The sequence below is a fragment of the Zalophus californianus genome, chromosome 13 (genome assembly GCF_009762305.2).
Source record: "Zalophus californianus isolate mZalCal1 chromosome 13, mZalCal1.pri.v2, whole genome shotgun sequence".
Lineage (NCBI taxonomy): Eukaryota > Metazoa > Chordata > Mammalia > Carnivora > Otariidae > Zalophus > Zalophus californianus.
Window position 1 is genome coordinate 49,848,829 of NC_045607.1, and position 22,280 is coordinate 49,871,108.

The 22,280-nt window shown below is 41.6% G+C and overlaps 1 protein-coding gene across 3 annotated transcripts in view; it reads left to right on the forward strand.

Annotated features, from left to right (window-relative positions):
* The window catches only part of SLC24A2 (solute carrier family 24 member 2), a 244,530-nt gene extending 225,742 nt beyond the window's left edge, over positions 1 to 18,788 (forward strand). For all 3 annotated transcript variants that reach the window (XM_027616211.2, XM_027616212.2, XM_027616210.2), the window contains 2 exons: positions 4,458 to 4,624; positions 9,584 to 18,788. In XM_027616211.2, coding sequence (XP_027472012.1) covers positions 4,458 to 4,624; positions 9,584 to 9,833 — 417 coding nt within the window. In that variant the 3' untranslated portion in view covers positions 9,834 to 18,788. The remainder of the gene's footprint in view (positions 1 to 4,457; positions 4,625 to 9,583) is intronic.
* The last annotated feature ends 3,492 nt before the right edge of the window (positions 18,789 to 22,280 follow it).

Below are 22,280 nucleotides of genomic sequence, written 5' to 3' on the forward strand. Positions count from 1 at the left end.
AATGGGTACAGGGTTTTTTCCTGGGATGATGAAAAAGCTCTCAATTTAAATTATGGTGATAGCTCTAGAAATCTATAAATATGCTAAAATATTGAATTATATATACAGTTTAAGTAAGTGAGTTTTGTGGTATGTGAATTGTATCTCGAGAGAGAGTTGTTTAAAGATAAACATAACGGGCGCCTGGGTGGCTCAGTTGGCTAAGCGTCCAACTCTTGATTTCAGTTCGGTCTCGGGGTTGCGAGATGCAGCCCCATGTCAGGCTCTGCACTGGGTGGGGGGCCTCCTTGAGATTCTCTTCTCCCTCTGCTCCTCCCCCCACCCACTCACAAACACGTACTCTCTCTCTCTCTCAAGAAATAAAATAAAATAAACATGAGATACTACTTCACAACCACTAGGATGCCTATATTCAAAAACCCAGACATGTTGATAAGGATGTGGAGAAACAGGACTACATGCATTCACCTAAACTCACAGAGCTATACACTTATTTAAAGGGTGAGTTTTATTGGGTGTAAAATTCTACTTTGCTGTATGTAAATTACACCTTGATTTTTTTTAAAGAAAAAGAACATATAACATCATGGAAAAAAAGCCACTGGGAATGTCAGTTAGTGTACCCAGTATTATTCCCACGAGATACTTTATATTATTCCTATCCTAGGCATTTTATGATGTTTGACTTCAGATTATTCTTCCTGGATATTTCCAAAAACTTGTTGACCCCCCGGAAGAAGTTCTGCTTGCCCCAAAGTCAGGATTTTCCACATTCATTGAAAGTCATTTGCTACCAATACCACCCAGAAATTATTGCAGAAGATGAGCTGCCTCTCAGTCTCCAGATTGCCAGGCTAGAAGGACTGTTTGCCATGTATAACAAGTAATGGTTTTTCTTAATAATTGTTTTTATTCTTAAAAAAATAATTATTATTATTTTTATTCTTTCATATACTGATAAAGAAAAAAGTGGTGGGGTTTTTTTTCTCACTTGTTTTCTAGCTATCTCTCTTTAGCCATTCTAGAAAACATCATCCTATAGATTTCCATCTTTTTCTGTCCTTTTTAATGATTATCTTAATTCCATACTCTTGCTTCCTTTTCATTCTCTTGTAGAAAAATGCAAACACAGTGCCCAGAACAATATTAATTGCCAAAAGGCCCAGGAACATAAAGTGCATAAAGAGAAACCTTACTTTCTAGTAATGAATGAGAAGCTTCCCCTTCTTGTCTCCTATAGAAATGCTCTTCTCTTTTAAGACATCCAGACAGCTGATCAAAATAGCAGATTCTGTTCAAAGAAGTCTAGCTCTAATTCTGTTGCTTGTACTTTTGAGCTATAAAAAGCCAGAAAGATAACAAATGCACCATTTAGTGCTCAACTGTTTTGTTATCCACAGTCTTACCAACAAGAAATGCTATTTAATATCATTATTTAGCTACTGTTTGGCCAAAAATAAATGCCCTTTCCATAAAATGCTTTATGCAGACTTTCCTTTAGTTTTTGTTACCTTTTATTGTTTTTGCATCATGAAATTAGTAAATTCCTTGGGTGATGAGAACATATGGTTAAAATCCATCCTGCATCGAATAGGAGATGTTAATTCTAAGAGTCAGATACAACCTTGTGTCTCATTTCGCCAATATGACATTTTTGCAGTTCCTCCTTAAACCAAGGCAAGGAACCACAGCCCGAGATATTCGGAGCAGCACTGGATTTGGATTCTGAGTCACCCCACCATCTACTTGCATTAGAAAACAAAGGCATTCCCTCCCCCGCAAGAGACGGCTGATGTCCTTTCTAACTCTAACTTCTCTCATGCTGCCAATTTGATAAGCGCTGTCCCATCCCTGTGCCTGTCATCTTGCCTCTAACTCATGGAAAGCCAAATGCAGTGAAATGGTCTTAAAATGAACTTAGGAAGACTAGTTCTCAATTAGCGCAAGTGTTTCTAGGAGCCGCACAGATTCATCAGGAGTTGGATGTACGATAAAAAGTCTTCATTATCCTGGTGATCTCCCACATCAGAGACTGACACCTACTCACTAGCTTCGGTCTCTGCTGCCAGAACCCAGTGGCTGCAGTCTGATAAGCTGGAGAGAGAAAGGAGTAGGGTCTGAGTTAGCATAGCTGATATTTATTGACTATTTATACCTGACACTGTGCTATTTGCTCTGTCTCATCATCACATATAATCATCACAACAGCTTTGAGGGTGGATATTATTATCCCCATTCTACAAATGAGGAACACTGAGGCTCGGGGATGTTAGCTTCCACATACTGGGAACAGCAGGGGCAGATTGGCACCCAGGTCTCCCTGTATCCAAGCCGTCCCTCTTAACCACACCACCAAACCACCCTTCTTCAATTTTTGCTTTTTTTCTGTCTAAAGAGCCATTCGAACTCTAAATATAAGTGTTGTTTTAAAGTAGTCACTGCTGTAGAGCTCCCTCGAAGAATCAGCCTATTTATTGGGGATGACAGTCACTCAGTCAGCATCTTCAGAGTCTCTGAAAATGTTTCATTACAAATCTTACCCAAAAAAATAGGTCATCAAGGAGATTCTACTCAAATAGGGCACTCCTGCACAGCACCCTTATTTAAGTTTTTCTAGGAGAATCAGTGGAAAACATGCTAGTAAAATCACCTAAGTATGTGGATTGGCTGATTTATTCAGCAAATAGGTATTGAGAGTCTACTAAACGCTGGGCTATATTCTGTGTATTAGGGAGACCATAGTGATCAGAGCAGTGATTCTGCTCACATGGACTTCCTTTCTTTTTTTTTTTTTTAAGATTTCATTTATTTGAGAGACGAGAGAGAGTAAGCAAGAGAGCAGGAGAGGGGATGGGCAGAGGGGGGAGGGAGAGGGAGAAGCAGACTCTTCACGGAGCAGGGAGCCCAACACGGGGCTGGATCCCAGGACCCCGGGATCATGACCTGAGCCGAAGGCAGACGCTTAACCGACTGAGCCACCCACCACACTCCCCCATAGACTTCCTTTCTGATGGGGAAGAGTGAATCTTTGCTCCATGAGGACAGGGTAAACTAGTTTAGCTAGCCAGGCTCTAGAGTGGACCTGACCATCAAAACAAAAATAGCTCCCAGCTATGATTTTAAGTTAGTGTAAACCAAGCTATCACTTATAAATCACGAAAGGTATTTAAAAACGAGTTTATTGGGGCACCTGGGTGGCTCAGTCTGTTGAGCAGCTGCCTTCGGCTCAGGTCATGATCCCGGGGTCCTGGGATCGAGCCCCACGTTCGGCTCCCTGCTCCGCGGGGAGCCTGCTTCTCCCTCTCCCTCCACCTGCCACTCTGCCTGCTTGTGCTCTCTATCTCTCTGTCCAATAAATAAATCAGATATTTAAAAAAATAAATAAATAAAAACGAGTTTATTCTGTTCCCTAAAAACCCTTATTCTCACATGCTACTCTGGCCCTTTGAGGTTTTTTTTCAAAAATGATGAATGTCATCGAGTAGGCTGTTGAAAACTAAATTGAAATCATTACCTTAAAAGTTTTCAGAACTGCAGTTTGCCAGCTCCAGAAAATACACAAAGCTTTTAAAAGTCCCAAGAAGACTCTTAGAAAAGTTGCTCAAGAGAATGGAGAAGCCTCCATCCGAGGCTAGACCAACTGTCCAAAATAGATTTCATCAGGGTGAAAAGGCAAAGAGCAAAATAAAACATAATAACCATGCCCCATTGCTTTTCACTAATGTTGTACTATTTGCAAAGGATTTTTCCACAAATGATCTTCTTAGTCCTCCCAGCCACCTTGTAAAGTAGGTATTATCATCCCCGCTATAAGGATAAGAAAGCAAGGATCAAAGACAGTACACGATTGGTTAACTTAACAATAGGTCAAGTTCTTAATAAATGCCAGAGCCAGGCCTTGGACTTGTGGTTCCCTAATTGCTGGTTTCTCCACAGCCGCCTTGCTGACTTACAGTCATGTATTACCAAACCCCCAAACACCCCAAATCAAGTTTCCAATGGAAACAGTAGTCTAAAAGTGTTTAAGAGTGGGTTACAGACACTAGGAGATGTCAAAGAAAAAATGGGAACACTCGGTGTCCGTCCTTAACGTTCAATTGTTAATCCAAAGGCAGATCTGTGACAGGATTTGGCACCATTGTCAGGCACTGGGCCCTGGAGCCAATGGCCAGTTGGCTTTTAGAACTCCCTTGCTCAGTCTTAACAGACATCACACAGAGACTGCATTCAGTCCCCCTAGAGCTCTTTCCTGAAATTATCTGTTTAATCCTCATGTGAACGTTCCTGATCTCTCCCTCTCCCTGCCCTTCCCACTTAGGCATGCGCTCTTGCTTTCTCTCTCTCTCAAATAAATAAACAAATCTTTTTTCAAAGAAAGGGAGTTACATGGAAATGTTTGTGGGTTTGTTGGGTTTGTGACTTCAGAAACTCTTATGTGTCCCTGTCATTCCTTTTAGGTTGGAGAGACAATTGGCATTAGTGAAGAGATTATGGGTCTGACCATCTTGGCTGCTGGGACCTCCATCCCTGATCTTATCACCAGTGTCATAGTGGCCCGGAAAGGGCTCGGGGACATGGCTGTGTCCAGCTCCGTTGGAAGCAACATTTTTGACATCACCGTAGGGTGAGTAGAGATAGTTCTGTGAAGGTGCACACACCAGCTCTATCACTGTCTTTGAGTTCTGAGAGTCTGTGGAGACACGACCAGGATCTCTGAGCCCAAAATTAACCGATACCAATAGAAAGTAAACACTGGGAGTGCCATTCAAGTTCACTGACTCCATTTTTCATTTTCAGAGAACGTAGTGAAAAATAAGCTACCCCTAGGTAGGCAGAAACACACACCTGCATACGCAGTGGCTATTGTAGGAAATACTTTAAGAATTTTGCTTATATAATGGCATTGGCCACAAGTTAAGAATATTCAGTATTCAGGTATGATGGAGATGCTGTACAGTTTTCCTGTATTTTTTTTCCATATTCTAATTCTAAATAAAGTCCCCACCAGCCTTGGGTGAGATTTTGGATCATAAAACAGATTGGAACAAACATAGACCCAGCAAAAATATCCCATCTCCTTCCTTGGAGAAGGCTAGTAGGTTTGGCATTATCATTTATGTATGCTGGTAAAGATATTCTAGGTTTTTTGAAAGTCAGAAGACAAGATCTATTCTTACAGTTAAGCAAACGGGAGTTCTCAATATGAATAATCTCTAAAGTGGATCAGACTGAGGTGGGGTGCTATTATTTCTGTCATTGCATTTAACTTGTCAGAAGTAAAAGTGTCTGATAAATAACCCTGAATGAGAACCCCTGAGAAAGTAAAACATGGGATGTGATCCTATGTTCCCAGAACTGAGCTCTTGACACTTGAATTTAGAAACTCACTAAAATGGATCGACTTTTGCATTGAACATCCTGAATATTAGTCTCTCTTATACCTTTGCATTACCTAGTGTTTTCTCATTCAGTGTCTACTTTGTGTACTATATGTACATTTGTATCCATTTAAGCCATACAATGATCCTATGACGTAGGTATTATGATCCCCACTTTTCAGGTGAGGAAACAGAAGGGCACAGAGTTCACAAAACTCGTAAGTGAGATAGCTGGGGTCTGCACAGAGTCTGTGTTCTCCACCACAACACTCTGCATAAAACCCTGCCCTGAGCTCCCACAGTCTTAACCATCTCTGAATTCCAAAGGTTCCCTCTCCTGCCATATTTCCTTCCTTCACAGGCCCCTCTCACTCAAGATTCCTCCCTGCTTGTCTGTCTGGAAAACTCCAACTTACCCTACCAATGTCAAATCCCAGCTTCCCTGATGCCCTTGGGCCTGACTGGGGATTCTTGCTCCTTGGTCCTCTCTGCAGATCATACTCTTGTCATGGTCATATTTATCAGTCTGCCCACTAGACTGTCAACTGCTCAAAAGCAGCTCCCCAAAGCCTTATACAATGCCTAATGCATGGCGGTGCCTTGACAAATGTTTGCAGACTGAATGAATGAATGTATGAATGACTGCCTTAAAGGGTACCTGTTTGAAAGGAAGGGTGTCTCTAGCGGACACAGTATTTCTCAGTTGCACCGCTTACACATTTAGAGTAGTTTTTGTGGTCAATCTCCTGTAAAAAAGGAAAATAAAATGTGCTATAGTATAAAGAGAGAAAATCCTACAAGTTGGGAAAAATTATAACACCTACTTGTCATGTTTTTGAAAAATAAATATTCTAGGGAATTGCAAGATGCTTTATGTTCACTGTTCTTAAATTATATATATAGTCGCAGGTTAAATGAAAATGTAAAGAAAAATAACCCTTAACCCTACTACCCAAAAGCAACATTTAATTTTTGTGTGTTATCTTCCAAATATTTCACAAAGTTTTCTTCGTGAATATTCAGTTTTGTCCTTTTGGAGGGCTTTTATTTTTCCATTTTAAAGCCATTTATGCCTGGCACAATGTAGACATCTATTAGTTAGTAAATCAACTATTTTTCCAAGTTTCTTTTAGTTCTCATAATTAACAGTTTATCACTTCAAAATATTTCATCCTGTTGCTTTTCAGTTGAGCCACAATTTGTTTTTTTACTTTTTCCAATTTTTGGCAGTTATGGGTACTTTGATGAAGACCTTTATGCAGAAAACCTCATCTTTTAATTATTTTTATTAGGATAAATTCCTTCAAGACTTATTAAAGATTATGAGCATTTTAATGGCTTTTGATGTATACTTTTCAAAAAGAGTTTATACCAATTGATGAACTTGTTAGCAATATATTGAGTATAAAAGCTATTTCATAGTCTTGCTGGCTTTTTCCTTTTGCTTATAATATTAATACATACTCATGGTAAAAGATTTAGAAAATACATATAAAGCATAAATAAAAATCAATGATAATCCGCCACCCTGTTTTAGTTCATATGGTTTATATTATTGAAATTACATTGCCATTTTTATGTTCATCCTTCATTTCAACTACAGGATTACATCATGAGTATTTGCCTATATCATTATAAGCTTATGATTTTTAATGGCTACATAACATTATCTCGACTTAGTAGTTTGCTACTTAACCAGTTTTTTCTTATTAGAGATTAAGGTATCCCCAGTTTTTCACTACTCAAAGTAATACTGAAATGATCATTTTTCTGAATAAAGTTATATTCGCAAGTATTATGTATATATCAAATATATATTTTTATTTATTTTATTTGAGAGAGAGAGAAAGAGAGTGAGTGAGCGTGGGCAGGGGAGAGGCAGAGGAAGAGGGGGAGAGAGAGAGGCAATCCCAAGCAGGCTCCACATACAGAGCAGAGCCGGACCTGGGGCTCGATCTCACAACCCTGAGATCATGACCCCAGCCGAAATCAAGAGTCAGACACTTATTCGGCTAAGCCACCCAGGCACCCCAACATTTCAAATATTTCTTATGTTGATCCCTGACAATAGAATTGATAGATCTAAAGGCATGAAAAAAAATGTAATTTTTCCTACAAAGGGTTTTTACCTATTTGTAGTGCCATCAAGCACAGTTTCACCAGAATTCGATGTGTATGTGGGCACATGTACATCTAGCTTAATAGGAGTACAATGGTTTCGGTCTTTTTCTTCCTAAGAGATGGGAAGTATGGAAGAAGAGCTCCCCAGGACAAGTCCCTAGTGGAGGTTTTCATGTTTGAACCATCCCCTCTCAAGCACTCCACCCCAACACACACACACACACACACACACACACACACACACACACACACACCCGCTCCCTCTTTTCCTGACTTTCCATTACTGATGGCAGGATGCCAGGGCTGCCCCCTCCTGCTGAGAGCTGGAATTGCACCTTGTGCCCAGAGCTGGCCTGTGCAACCCCTCTGCTCCTGGCATGGTGGAGGAAATCAGCGCCTCCCAGCCAGGCTCTAGTGAGCAAAACAGCTGTATTGATTGTCATGAGGCAATTGCATCAATCACTTCAGCTTTGCCCAGGTTAAATATGTACCCAGATGGGGCCTGCATGTGCCAAGCCCTGGATATTCAAAGATTCTTAACTCATGGGCTCTGCCTTCACCTGTTCCCTCCAGCAGAGGAGACCAGATGTGTAAACTCACTACCCCCTTGACCTCATTATTTCTCTCAAGCTATTTGCTTTTCCTTTGGAAAACTCTGTGCTTCAAAAGAGCACCTCTTCTTCCATTTCTCCGAGGTCAGGCCAGAAATGAATCTCCCTTAACCAAAGGCTAAGACTCTGCAGAAGCCTCATCCAGCTGGGCAGCTGGGTCCATGTTTCCCCAGCCAACGTTCCATCATTAGGCTCAATGGATAGAACTGTGTCTCACCCAGCCACTTGGAGATGGCACAGGCCACGTGGGTCACGTGTTGTCGGCCATTTTCCTCTCACTCAGAGTCCTAACTCATTCCCAGGATGCACCTGACCGTTAGCTTTTCTGATGTCTTCCAGGGTCGCCACTCTGGATAGGAAACAAAAGATGTTACCAGATTTTTTAAAAGTCAAATTCAAAGGGAGAGAACAGGTATAAAAATACATAATAAGATTTTTTAAAATCACATCACAAATGTAAGATACTGTCGTCCTCAAATTTTTCAGGAAGACCAATTTTTAGTCAAAAGGTTGTCCCATCTTTTCCAAAATAAATCTCAGACAGCTATATTGTATCATGTATCATATATTTTCACTGGCTGGTAGACTGTTAATTAAGTCATTGCTATTCCTTGTCTCCATTCCTAAAAATAATGTTGCCATTTTCACCACTGATTTCTATGCCTTTTCTCCATTTGTCTGCTCCTTCTCCTATCCTGTACAAATCTTCCAGTTCACCTTTTTAGGGTAAGAAAGAAACACTATTTCAAATCACATTCAGAAATCACCTGCACAGGTCATACTAGTCTTTTGGAGTGAGAGGGTGACTCAGTCAGATAAGCCTCTGACTCTTGGTTTTGGCTCAAGTCATGATCTCAGGGTCATGGGATCAAGCCCTATGCTGGGCTCCGAGCTTGAGACTCCCTCTCCCTCTCTCTCCCACTCTGCCCCTTCCCCGACTTATGCTCTCTCTCTATCTTTCTCTAAAAATAAATAAATAGAGGCACCTGAGTGGCACAGTGGGTTAAGCATGGGACTCTTGGTTTCAGCTCAGGTCGTGATCTCAGAGTCATGAGACCAAGCCCCATGGAAGGCTCATCGCTCAATGCATAGTCTGCTTAAGACTCTCTCTCTCCCTCTCCCTCTGCCCCACCGCCCCCCCCACTCGCTGTCTCTCTAAAATAAATCAAACTTCAAATAAATTTTAAAAATTAAAAATTTAAAAATAAATAAAATCACCTGCAGTGGTCACAGCTTTGATCTTACTCAACCATAGAACAAATTCTCTCTTCTCCTTAATTCAGTCGGGAAATAGATAAAGGTTTTTGAAGTTCACCTGACTTCCGTATGTGATTTCCTGGGCCGACCTCACACAAGTCCTAGTGAACCCAACCAGACACCCTCCTCAGATTATAGATTCCAAGAAGCTGAGGTTATACCATAAGCCTTCTTCAGCATGTCTGACTGCCCCCCCCCCCCATCTATCCCTCACAGGCTCCCACTGCCCTGGCTCCTGTACACCATCATTCACAGGTTCCAACCAGTGGCTGTCAGCAGCAACGGCCTTTTCTGTGCCATCGTCCTCCTGTTCATCATGCTGCTCTTCGTCATTCTCTCTATTGCACTCTGCAAATGGCGGATGAACAAAGTGCTGGGCTTCATCATGTTCGGCCTCTACTTTGTGTTCCTGGTGGTCAGTGTCCTCCTAGAAGACAGGATTCTTGTGTGCCCTGTCTCCATCTAGTAGGAAAAGCCATAGCTTGAACTAACAGCATGGATGGTCCCTCCCCGCCCTGGGTTCTAGGCTCCTTGACCGCTCCAGAAGAGGCAGCTAGCACACAGCCGTGGGCATTTCCAAGTGTCCCTCCTTGGCGGATTTGAGGATGGATGGATTTACACTGGGCCCACTCATTTCACAAGCTGCTGCCAACCTTGCCTACTGAAACCACTTCATGCAAGAGACCATGCAAGAACCGTCCATTTGGGGCTTCTCTCCATTCACCACTGACAGGTACTCCTCGCTGGTCGGAGGTACATTCATTGTAATGATGCAAACAATGACAGAGGCTCTCTCTATGTATACATACAAAATATACAAATTATAAATAGATGCACATGAACACACCCCTGCCTGTTCCTGTATTATACCTCTCCTTTCATACCTATAGAGTAATACATACCTGTATACAAACACAAAGAAAAATTTTATATATATATATATATATATATAAAATCATCACACACACACACACACACACACACACACATATATATATATATATATATAAATACAAATGCATCTTTTCAGGGATAGCTCTAGTATATTTATAGCACCTATTTGAAGAGGGGCATCAACCTTCGGTCTGAGCTTTACCTCTTAAGTGCAAGAGGTAAACTAATAGAATCATTGCTGTGACCTTCAGCCTACCTTGGACTTATTGGGATCCTGCCTGGTAAGGTGGGCATTTTAGAGAAATATGTTGCAGGAGGGAGGGCTTGGTGGAGAGGGTCTGTAGGGACCCTAAGCTGAGACCTCCAAAACATTCCCACCAGCCAAACAGTGAAGACTATCTGCCCACCCCCACTGGGGCACACTGACCAAACCCCATGGGGTTATGTGGGACAGACAGAGGTAAAACCCAGACTGGGTGGATATTGCTTTGGGGGACAGGGGAGAGGTGACCAGGGTTGGAATTTTTTGGATTTTTTTATATATTGCCCCAGCATGCAAGTAGAAAATATAACTGCAAACCAAATTAGTGCTCTTCTAGGACAACAAGACTATAGAAACTGAACCTATATTGTTCTAATGCATGTCCCATTATCATCCCAAAAAAGGGGGGCAAGTCTAGCTGTGATTGTCATTTAGGCGTATTTTGATGCTAAGGGCTCACATATAATCAAAATGCCTGCCAAGAGAGCCTGCAATCTATAATAAGAAATATCATCCAGTAGAGGGGCTCAGTGGAACTTGCCACCTAATGGGAATATAAGGGCGTAGTTCTTTAAAGCATCTTCCAATGTGGTTCATAAAGGGCTTCAGTGCCTATAGAAATCATTATTCCACCAATAGAACTAAACTGATTCTGATCAATACTGCTTGGATTGAGGCAGCTTAGAGATGTTTGGAAAGGCATTTCTACACTCAGCGCACCCGGGAAGGTTTTTGAGTCCTCCGCAGGTGGTACCAGGACCAGGATTTGGTTAAAGCCTGTGCAAAATCTGTGTCTCTCCTTCCATCAGGACCCCATGTGGGACTCTTTCGAGCGTTGAGTCCACTGAAGACTTCCTCACGCTGGCCCCAAGCCAGTAACTCCAAGGTTTTGACCTCCTGATTTTGCTCCGCATTCATGTGACATTTTCATTTCATTCATTCCCCCAAATTCTGCTTGACACCTTGTATGATTTCTCAGGTCTATGTCCATAGAAAATAAAACCATGGGGGGTGGGGGGGTGGAAAAGACAAACTAAATTGATGGGAAAAAAATAGTTTTTCATTCGCCCAAGTCACACTTTCCTTCCAGTCAGTTGCAAAAGTAAACAGAGGATGGCCCATTATTCTGCACCCATCTTCCATCTAAGGCAGCACACGCCACCTATGGGGAACTATACGAGATGTCTCCAGTCTATTGTATCCCTGATGCCTCCTGTGATTGGGTTGTGGGCACGTACCTCCTAACGTGGGGAGACAGGAGGCACAACTCACAATTAAATAGAGAGGAAGGGAGACCTGACAGCCCCAGATCAAGCCCAGGGCTCCTTCCAGAAAACCCCAGCTCCGTCCACAGAGCGTGGCAGTACCAGGAAGTGCGCATCACCCGCCAGCGGAAGGCGCTTCTGAGTGGAGGCTCCCTGGGAGAGCAAGAAAGCAAGATGGCCGCCCCGCAGGAGGCGGGCCTTCGAGTCTCTCCCGCTTTGCGAAGTCGGGTGGTCACTTGTGTGAGAAAAGCGCGCATCTTCATCAAGGGCAGGGTGTTGTATTGAGGCAAGAATCTGTGCTACTTCCTTAGAGGGAAAGAGAATGGGTAAGTGAACTTTTGGTCAAAACCTCGGGTCGTTTTCCCCGCGCTTTACTCAAAGGGGCGCAAACTGGGTTACTGTGTGAGTATGTGTTATTGGCTGGTCTGTTACTTGAAGGAAGGTTTGAACAGGTGACTTTAACGCAGCTGCAGATAAACTACGTGAAACCAAAAAAGGATGAGGAACGCCCACTGTAGCCCTGTTCTTGTCCCAGCACTTGCTGATACTTGCCCGCCCCCGCACTCCTTCCCAGTCGTTCCCAGCTTACTTAAGGTGAGGACCCAGCCTGTACGGAGCGGCCACGGAGCATTTTACTTGCCTTAGGAGCTCCACATCACACGAAATGCTGTGCTTGTTAATGAAGAGTTGCACTTGAGGAGACAGGATTTAGGAGCCCATTCCCGCCCCTGTGAGGAGCAGTGAGCATGATGTACAACAGCTGTGTTCCCTGGCTGGCTGGTATGCAGGCCCCTTCCCCTGCCACTGCTGTCCTCAGGATGTGTCTGTGAGGTCATGTGTTGGGCTAGGCCAAGTCCAGAGAGCAGTGTAGAGAATGCAACAGTGGATCTTGAAAAGCATTCAAATCAGTAACAATTGTAAGAAAGAACTTTCCTGAGCAGGTCATCTCTAGCCCTTTCCCTGCATGCCTGTGTATATACATACATAAATATATCCTTATAGCAGATCTGTATGTACACCCGCTTACATCATCACCCTTTGACCTGTCACCTTCAGGATTCAAAAGCAGGGCACATCAAGTCTGTCATAATGAAGGAAAAGAAAAGTCACCCACACCACCAGCCCAAGGGAACATCTCTTCCTGACCTCATAAGGTTTGTTCTGGGCACATGTACATACAAACCTACACAGTAGGCCCCCATCCTATACACTTTCCCACACCAAGAGGGGAGTTACAGCCTATGGAAATGGCCAGCCATAGCCCCAGTGCTGACGTACAGGCAAAGAATACCAACAGAAAAGCTTAGACCACAGATATTCTTTGCTTTCTTGTAGCAGGGTGTATAAATATCAAAAATTCTAGAACCACCTTCTTGCTTCTCAATCTAAACAAACAAGCCGTGCCCAGAGGGTTCCAGTCAGCCATGGCAAACCAAGCAGGTCTTGCTTGCCGTCACCTCCCGTCACCCTAGGCAGCCTCCGCACAGGAGAGCAACCTGGCTCAAACCAGGAATGCCCAAACGGAACCTTCTAAATTGCATCAGGAAATGCCTGTGCTGGGTCCAGCTGCCTTCTGAACCCAACTAGTCCCTGAAGCATTGAAGCTGGAGATGAGATGGATGGTACCTATGCGTTCTCCCAGGACCTAAGCTGAGGCCAGCAGTGACCGATCAGGAAGCCACAGTACATGTGCACAGACCAAGGTGTAGGGCTGTTTATCAATTTGGCAGTTGTGGCAGAATATCCTAAAGCCTTGCCCAGAAGATTATAAAAAGAGGCACACACTGATTCATAGTCAGGGAAAATGCTTTGTAAGGCTTCTAACAGGTGCCACCTGACAGGGGCCATTATAATTTATTTTCTAGGAAAGACATGAATCAGGTGGTTTGGAGGCCTTTCAGCAAAACACAGCTGCCTCACTGATGAGACAGTTGATAATATTAATGTACATCCCTTCCTGGGCAGGGAGAAAGTTGGCAAACCCCCCACCAACGCTCACAGCTCTTCAACTCCTCCGTAACAGGGAGATGGGCGATGAGCCGTAAAGGGAAGCTCCCCCCGCCCCAGACCACCTTAACAGAAAGCTGACCAAGGAAATGACAACAGCTAGAGATGCTGGCCAGAGACTCAGTTGAAGAAGAGGGGACTTCTGCTCAGTGCTCGGCTGAGATTGCTGGGTTAGAATATGTGACAGGAGTCTGATGACCTATCTGAATACAAGCATTTTGGGAAACATCAGTATGCTTTCTTCCCTGCACCTGCCAACACACACACACACACACACACACACACACACACACACACACACACACACACACACAAGATTACGAGGATGTCGTGCTTCCTTCCACCTGGACAGATTGTTACTCCACTGATTAAGTGGCCATATTAGAAGTGGCAGCTCTATTCCAGAAAAAATAAAGGGAAACTGTCCTCAGGGTGATTTCTGGGGAAATCAGCAGTCTCCTGAAGGCTTGATATAGAAGCTAATGCTCATTCTTGCTAAGCCAGATCTCACATAACCACGTGGCTTAATATTTTTAAAAAGACACATCTTCAACTCCTAAACCTCCCTCAGCAATATTGTCTTTAATTAGTAAGTAAGGGCTTTGCCATTAAAAGAGAATTAGTTGAGGGGAAAATGAAGCATAAGGAAAAGGAAGAAAGGAAAAATGTATTTACTTTTACAGCGATTGCCAAGAAAACAAGTGTCACACTGATATATATCCCCATGTAGTTTAAAATAATTACAAATTTCAGGCTTTTTCAACCAATTATAAGAACGTGCTTGCCGAAGATAAAAGTATCTTCCCGTCTCTAGAAGGCCTTGGGACAGAAAGGTCATATGCCCCTGCCCCACTATTTCAGCTTAGCTCGTTGCTTCTGTCTCTTTGTGTGTCTTTAATTTCACAGTCTTTAAACTATGTAACAAACAAGAAAAGCAATAAAGGACATGCGCACCACTCTATTACTTATCATTACAACATTGCAATGTTTGGGTTTTTGGGGTTTTGTTTTTGTTTTTTTCACTTCAGTGGGAGCTTTGAAACTGCACAGGTTATGGCATGTGATCGCCGGGAGAATTCAAGCATCTGTAGAAAGCAGGGGTGCACTTGTGTTTGGTATGGAAGTAACGCATCTTTCCACCCAGACGCCTCCCTCCAAACAATGTCTGTGCTGCCATTTTCCACGCTTTCCGCACCCCCCGGGGTGCCAGCCTTGCTCAGAACCACCTGAATTCCACAGTGGTCTTTCGTCTGACTGGTCAAAGTGTCCTTTAAAAACAGCAAGAGAGAGCTAAAAATAATAAAGTGAATCCACAAGTCAGCCAGTTTTTTTAGAGACAAAAATGACCCTGTAATTACAGCTGGAGAGACATCTCTGTTCAAATTAATGTACAAGGGAAACTGCATAGAACACTAAATTAAGCCAGAGCACTTTCACTAAATGATTGATTGACAGACTGGAAGACCTTAAAGAATTGAAAACAAAACAACAACAACAAAACAACAGATAACTACCTGTCTGGAAGAGTGCCATGGAATCTGCCTTGAGTTTGCCAAAGGTTTAATTCTGTTAAGACCGTTCATCCAACCTATCACCCTCATCAAAAGGACAGTTCTTTCGCAGGAGACGGGTCCTGGCGTAGGGGTTCCTGGCGGAACCAGGTTTCATCAACTATTAACATTAACAACCAGAAGGTTAACCCGAGCCCAACAGTTGATGACTCCACCTCTGTCTTTTTGGGGGGCAGAAAAGAATTGAGTCTGGACGCTTTTCACCAGGTACCCCTGACACACTTGGGAGCCGCCACTATGTGACCCTTTCTCTGTTTTCATCAAAAGTGTCTTTAGAGTTTTATTTCAGAGTCCTTTTTTCCTCACCCTCTTGATTTTTATAGTTCTTCTCTACTCACCCTTTTTAAATGCTTTCGGTTGCTCCTAGATTATAGAACCTTATGACTAATCATGACACAAGTCGGTTCTCGACAAGGCTGACTTACCGTCACAAACCTAATGCTTATTATGCACCCCTCTGTTGCTCTTACTTTTAGAAAGTCACATTTCATTGCTAATTCACATCCATCTTCTGTTCCCTGTCACTTTGCTATCTCTTCTCCAAGACACGGAGGTGAAGCTGGTGCATTTCTCAGCCTGCCCCAGTGCATTTGGTTAGCCATTTTTCCTACTCTGAGGCCTTTTTGAGTCTCCACTTGGCCTTTTTGAGTCTCAGTCTGATTATTTCTAATGCCATTTCCAGTTTTCAAGTCCAGGTTGGACTCAGCGCTCACTCCCCATCGAGATTCTTCCCACCAATCCCCGGTTTGCTTGCACTTGGCAAGTCCAATGAGCATTTTCTGCACCTCCTCATTAATGTGAATATTCAAAAATGCTGGGCCCCTGCCCCCAACAATTTCTGTTTCATGCAGTTGGCGATTTCTTAGGGGAAAAAAATCCCTCCTGATTGCTACTACAGTGCGAACAGAATTCACAACCCTAAGACAGTACAGTCACAGAAATACCTTCTGAGCACCAGCAGGGCCTTGATACAACAGAACTAACAGTGGAGAAAAGTATGAACACGGGATGCAGCATGAGCATGAGGCCCGGGGAGGGAGGGCAAGCTCATGAGCTTCATTTTTAAGGTCATAATTCGACACTCACAAAGAACTGTAAGTGGGGGAGACACCACTGGAAATCATTCAAATGCTCTACCTGCTTTGATTTACCAAAAGGAATTCGTTATGTTCACTCCAATAGGAAATAGGAGAAATGGTTGGATAGGAATTGCTAGGTTGAATAGGAATTGTGTGGTTGTAGATTGGGTCCTGGCCCAGGAAACCAAGCTACAGTTCACCAAAAGGATGGGAATTCTCTCCTGCATTCTCACATACTGAGCTGCATGTTCCTTTGTAATGGATCCGTAAGTAACGAAAGCCTTGGGACTGATAGTTCTTAAAACAGTCAACTCACCGAAAGAGAATACTAATGTTTTAAATCATGTCACACACACACACACACACACACACACACACACACACACAGGAATGAATCCCTGAATTAAATAATTTTAAGGATCAAATTACATGCATGCAGTAAGGATAGATAATTCCTTGCCATTTAATTAAATGAATCTCCAATTCTCATCAGGATAAAACTGAAGGACAATGGATGCCTTTTGGGTTTTTAATTTTTTAATATTGCACTTTATAGTACTTCACAAGAGACAATTGTCTTAATTAAAGCCATAAAATACCAATAATACATATATTCAGGGCTTCTGAATATAGTCAATCAATAAGCAGTCATGAGTCATTCCTGTTTTGTATTGTTTGTTGTAAAATGGAGTTTATCTGTTCCATTTTTTATTGCATACAATTATTGTTCTAGACAATCCTAACCTACTGATAAATTTTAGATGTGTACTTTAATAAAACTCTGAAAATGAAAGAAATTGTTCATTTCACAAAAGCATTCTTCATCTTCAAAGTAGCTTGTGACACGGTTCCTTGAAATAGCAAGTTCTGATACTATATTGCAAGTATTTCTCTTTCTAAATTATAGATTTAGTATTTTTCAGGAATCCATTTGTTATGTAAAGCAAGGTTCACCCATATGGTGAGTGAAATGGATAATGAGGCAAATACATACCTGGGAAATTTAAGGTTTGTTTGAGTTTTTATATAAATGTAGGATGGGCCTAAGAAGTTCCCTTATAAAAATGGCAAATATAGATATACAATTTGTCGATAATTTCCTATGCCGACATTATCAGCCTTCCTTGGGAGGACATAGAAAATAACAGACTTCATAATGCATTCCCTTTCTGCTAAAATACACAAATTCTGACCAGTATGGTAGACTACTTACCTATACACACAGAGGTCCCCACAACTAAAAACTTTAATATTTCACTTGATCACAACTTTCTGTGTAATTTGAGGGAAAGTTAAAAAAATGACCAAAAAGCATTTAATAGCCTAGAAATATTCACCACAACTGGGTGCCTAAATTATCAATATAGAGTAAACACGTATATTAAATTGAATGACCCTGACAATTTGATGCTTAAATGGCCATTTGCCCTAAGGGAGAGGATCTAGTCCCAGAGCCAGTGATCTTCTTGTTGGGGACTCTTTTGTGGTCTGAACAGTTTCTCCAAAGGGCAGAGACTCTCCACCCGGAAGAGGGAGCCTCTGTTGACATGTAGCCCTGTTGAACCCTGCACACAAAGGCCGTATTTGTGCCCTGCATCTAGCCCAGATGTTTCTTCTGCTCGAGTCTGAGAGAGCTCCAGAAGCAAGAACTTCTATCTCCAAGCAATCCGCAGTCTCAAAGAGCCATCAAAAATGGGAGTAGCCAAAGCTACCTTCCTGGATATTTAATGCAGTTGCTGTTAGCCCTAGAGGAAAGATAAATTATACATTTGTTCTTTGCATATTGGTAAAACAGAAAATGTGGCCGACGCTGACCCCAACATAGCCATTTGCCCTAGAACACATAAACTCTTTTTTGGACAGGTTACATTAAAAATCTCAGAATGCCATTTTTGTAAAGGATCTTTTTAGGGATAGATGTCGTCTCACGCTTTCTCTGTTTGCCTCCATTTTAAAGAAGCATTTTAACCCCTAACAAGAATCCAGCTGATGCACTTCCAAATTTTTTTTTGTCATTTTCAGTGTGTTTTGTTTATTACATGCAGTTTTCACTGGATGACAGATACATGGAGAGTTTGTGTCAGTTTATTCTCTGTGAATATGTCTATACATAGACCGAAAGCTATACTTATTTGTACATAGGCTGTCTGCAGTAAAATGTGTTTCTGTCACATGAACTTCACTTGATAAAGGGCGTTTGTTTCTTCACTGTGTTCCTGTTACACTTTCCACACCTTTGTGCTTCTACTACTGGTATCAACTCATAGAATATCACTTTATGTAACTAAGTCTCCTCGGTGTGAAAAATGATAGTAATAAAATTATTGACTCAAAAAAAAAAAACGTTGTTTTGTTTTTGGAATAATCCTTGCCTTCAGCTAATCAGGACCCTCAGGGTCTCAAGAAATAGATATACAGTCATAAAGGTTTCATTGCAGGGATTCAAAGGAACAAAAAGGCAAGCAAGGCGTACTGTTCATTACAACTACCACTTACTGAATGCTTACTAATGTCATTTGAGCTCTTAAATGTCTGACGGAACCTCGTTGAAAGGACTATATAAACAATTAGATTTTTATTAAATATATTGAAATTATATATTTAAAAGCCTAGTGTTCCCTAAGCCTTTAAGTTCAATTTAGGAATCTTGTTATAAATCTAATATTTTATATAAAAATAAGAATTCACAATCACTGTTTTCTTTGATTATACTCAAGTAACTGAAAAGTTTAAAAGATTAAATTCTAAATAGTCAACCTCACTTATGAATTAAATTCCCTCAGGCACTTTTTAAATTTTACACAGTTAACATACCTAATTTTCTGAAATACTCCAAAAGCCTGACAGACTTACAAACCAAAAAAACAAAATCTTCCCTATGCACTTTGGTAATTCTTAATTAATTTAATATATCAAATAAATATTGTAAACCAGGTTTTCTCCTACATTTAAATACTATTTACAAACAATAAAAATCTGTATCTTCAAAATGAATATCGTGAGTCTAATATCAGTTATGCATTTCAAATGTTAATCTGATTATCTCATATGCCAGATTTATTTAAAGTATCTTAAAACACAGATGCACACAAAACATCCCAATGATTATAAAACTTATTCCTAAACCACACCAAAATATTAATGCTATCAATTCGATTTACTTTATTATCTCTATTTTTCAATATCACCTTACTGACTAATGAGCAGATTCTAGCAGAATAAGGAAGAGATGACTGAACCTGAGTCACAATACCATGATTTATCTTTGAGAGAATGGACCCCAGAACATGACACATGATCTTTACATACAAGATGACTCTACTGGAGCCAACAATAGTCACATAGCACTCAGACTGTGAGTCAAATTCTGTTTCGTGTCTATGGAGAGCCCCTTCCTCACCAAGCCCAAGCCTCTCAGCTGGAGTTTAATTTTGCGATCCAATGAGCATCTTTACCATTACTTTTTTTTAACTCGAAATGTCTTTCAGTTTTGTCTCCTCATTTGAATAGGTGAATTTTGTAGCCCACCTGAGTTACAGCCAGTTTTTCTATACCTCAAGATTATATTCAACTAATCTCTTTATTGCCTGGTTGGATTCTTCATTCTGTTCCTAACTTTCTTGTCTGTTCTGACCACAAATCCAAACGTTAACAACTATGTGTGTGCACTAATGCTAAGTACTTTGTATACATTTCATTTAATCCTCATAACAACTCACTGAGTTGGGTACCATTTTATTCCCATTTTACAAAGAGAAATGTGAGGCCCAGAGTGGTTCAGTTACATGCCCAAGTTCACACAGTGAGTGTCAGAATATAAAACTAAGTCTGAGTCCTTCCAATACCCAAACGAGCTTTTTGCCTTCTTCCATGAGGTACATAATTACCCCAAGTCCCAAGACTTAAAATTATGGACCACACAAGCCATTAGGCAGGGTGAAAACACCAAAGTCAATCAAGTGTTGGGCCTCTTTCGGCATTCCTAAACTTAAACTCCTCCTTAAAAAAAAAATACATGCACAACAGCTGCAACTGACTGAGTTTGGTGTCTCCATCATAGGATTTCTCAACTTGGCACCATGGACATTTGGGGCTGGAAAATTATTTGTTGGTGGATGCTGTCCTATGTATTATAGGATGTTTAGCAGTAGCCCTGGCTTTTACCCATTAGGTACAAATTTCAACGAACAAAAAATAATGTCTCCAGACATTGGCAAACGTACCCCGGGGGGTATGGTGGGGGTGGGGCAAAATCACCCCTGCTTGAGAACTACTACAGTTCTGTCAAGTAGAATTCAGTCTGCAAGGTCAAAGTGGCTGCACTTCAGCCAATGTTGCCTTTTCAGCTTGCTCAAGAGCAATGCGTGCTCTCTATCTCTCGCACGCACACACACACACACACACACACACACACACACACACACACAATCTCCTATCCCCCACCCACAACAGTGCAGAAGTAAAAATTTAATCAGGGAGAGTCCATTTGGCCTCAACTTTTAAATGGTCTCCATGTGATCAGAAACTCCTGAAGCTTAACTTTGGGACTCCTCCTTCAGCCCATTCCACATGGATGGACAGTTTACCACATGTAATCTGGCTCTAACAGGTCTGCCTCTCATGTATCTCCGGGTCTCTTCCTGGGCAAAGCTTGGCCATTCTCTTGAAGGAATTTCTGCAAGCCACAACCATACAATAGCAATCCCAAAATCATGCTCCGAGATGACCTCTTTAATGAACATCCATTGGCATTGTCCTCATAGCTGGGTTCCTCCCCAGAGGAAGATTTAAAGGTCTGTTTCTCCATCCGCATAGCGGATGGGCTGAGGGCAAACAGTCAACTTTAAGGAAAGCTTAAAATCTGTGCTTGCTCTCATCTTCATTCCTTCCAAAATGAATCCCACTTCTCAGAGATGAGGATTTAGGAACTGCTTTATATTTAGGGAGAAGGGACACACATTTTAGCAGTGCATTCAACACAGTGATGTTTGTGGCCCCGATGGTATTTTGATCTATGTTTGAGAATGTAAATATTTTCATCCCAATGCCATTAATGCTAATTTTACCAGTGCTGATTTCAGGCAACTTTCATTAGGTTGATTAAAATCCTTGATCAATTGTCTATAGAGAACAGTTTCTAACCATTTTTATTTTATTGAAATTTTCATAGAGACGCTGCTTTCTGTATAAGTTTTAAAATGGGAGGCACTTGGGTGGTTTAGTCAGTTAAGCATCTGACTCTTGATTTAGGCTCAGGTCATGATCTCAGGGCCCTGGAATCGAGCCCCACTCAGTGGGGAGTCTGCTTCAGGCCTCTCTCACCCCCTGCCCCCTACCCCCCACACTCCCTCGCTCCTTCTCTTTCTAAAATAAATAAATAAATCTTTAAAAATAAAATAATAAAATAGGAACTCAACTCATCAACTAAGTTATGTTTTGTACCCATATCAAAATTTTTACCCACCATAGTTACTATTGGGAATAGCTATTGGGAATTGTTAAAAAGAAAACCATAAGCCCCAAATAGCATCATTTAGGTTTAGGCCCTAAATCATTAAACCAAAACTTAATACCTAACCTAACTGCATTTTCAACCCCTCAGGAATGTAATCTTTAGCCAGTCAACATGGAATTTCCTGGACAATACTAGGAAATTTACTGACAGACCCCTTCCACCGCCCTTAAGAGGGCAACCTTGTCTAAACAATGCATTCCTTGGCAATAAATTCTTTTTTTTTTTATGCCCTCTCTCTGCCTTTAAAAATCTTTCTCTGCTTTAGCTCAGTGGAGCTCCCCTCTACTTGCTAGATGGGATATTGCCGAATCTATTAATTG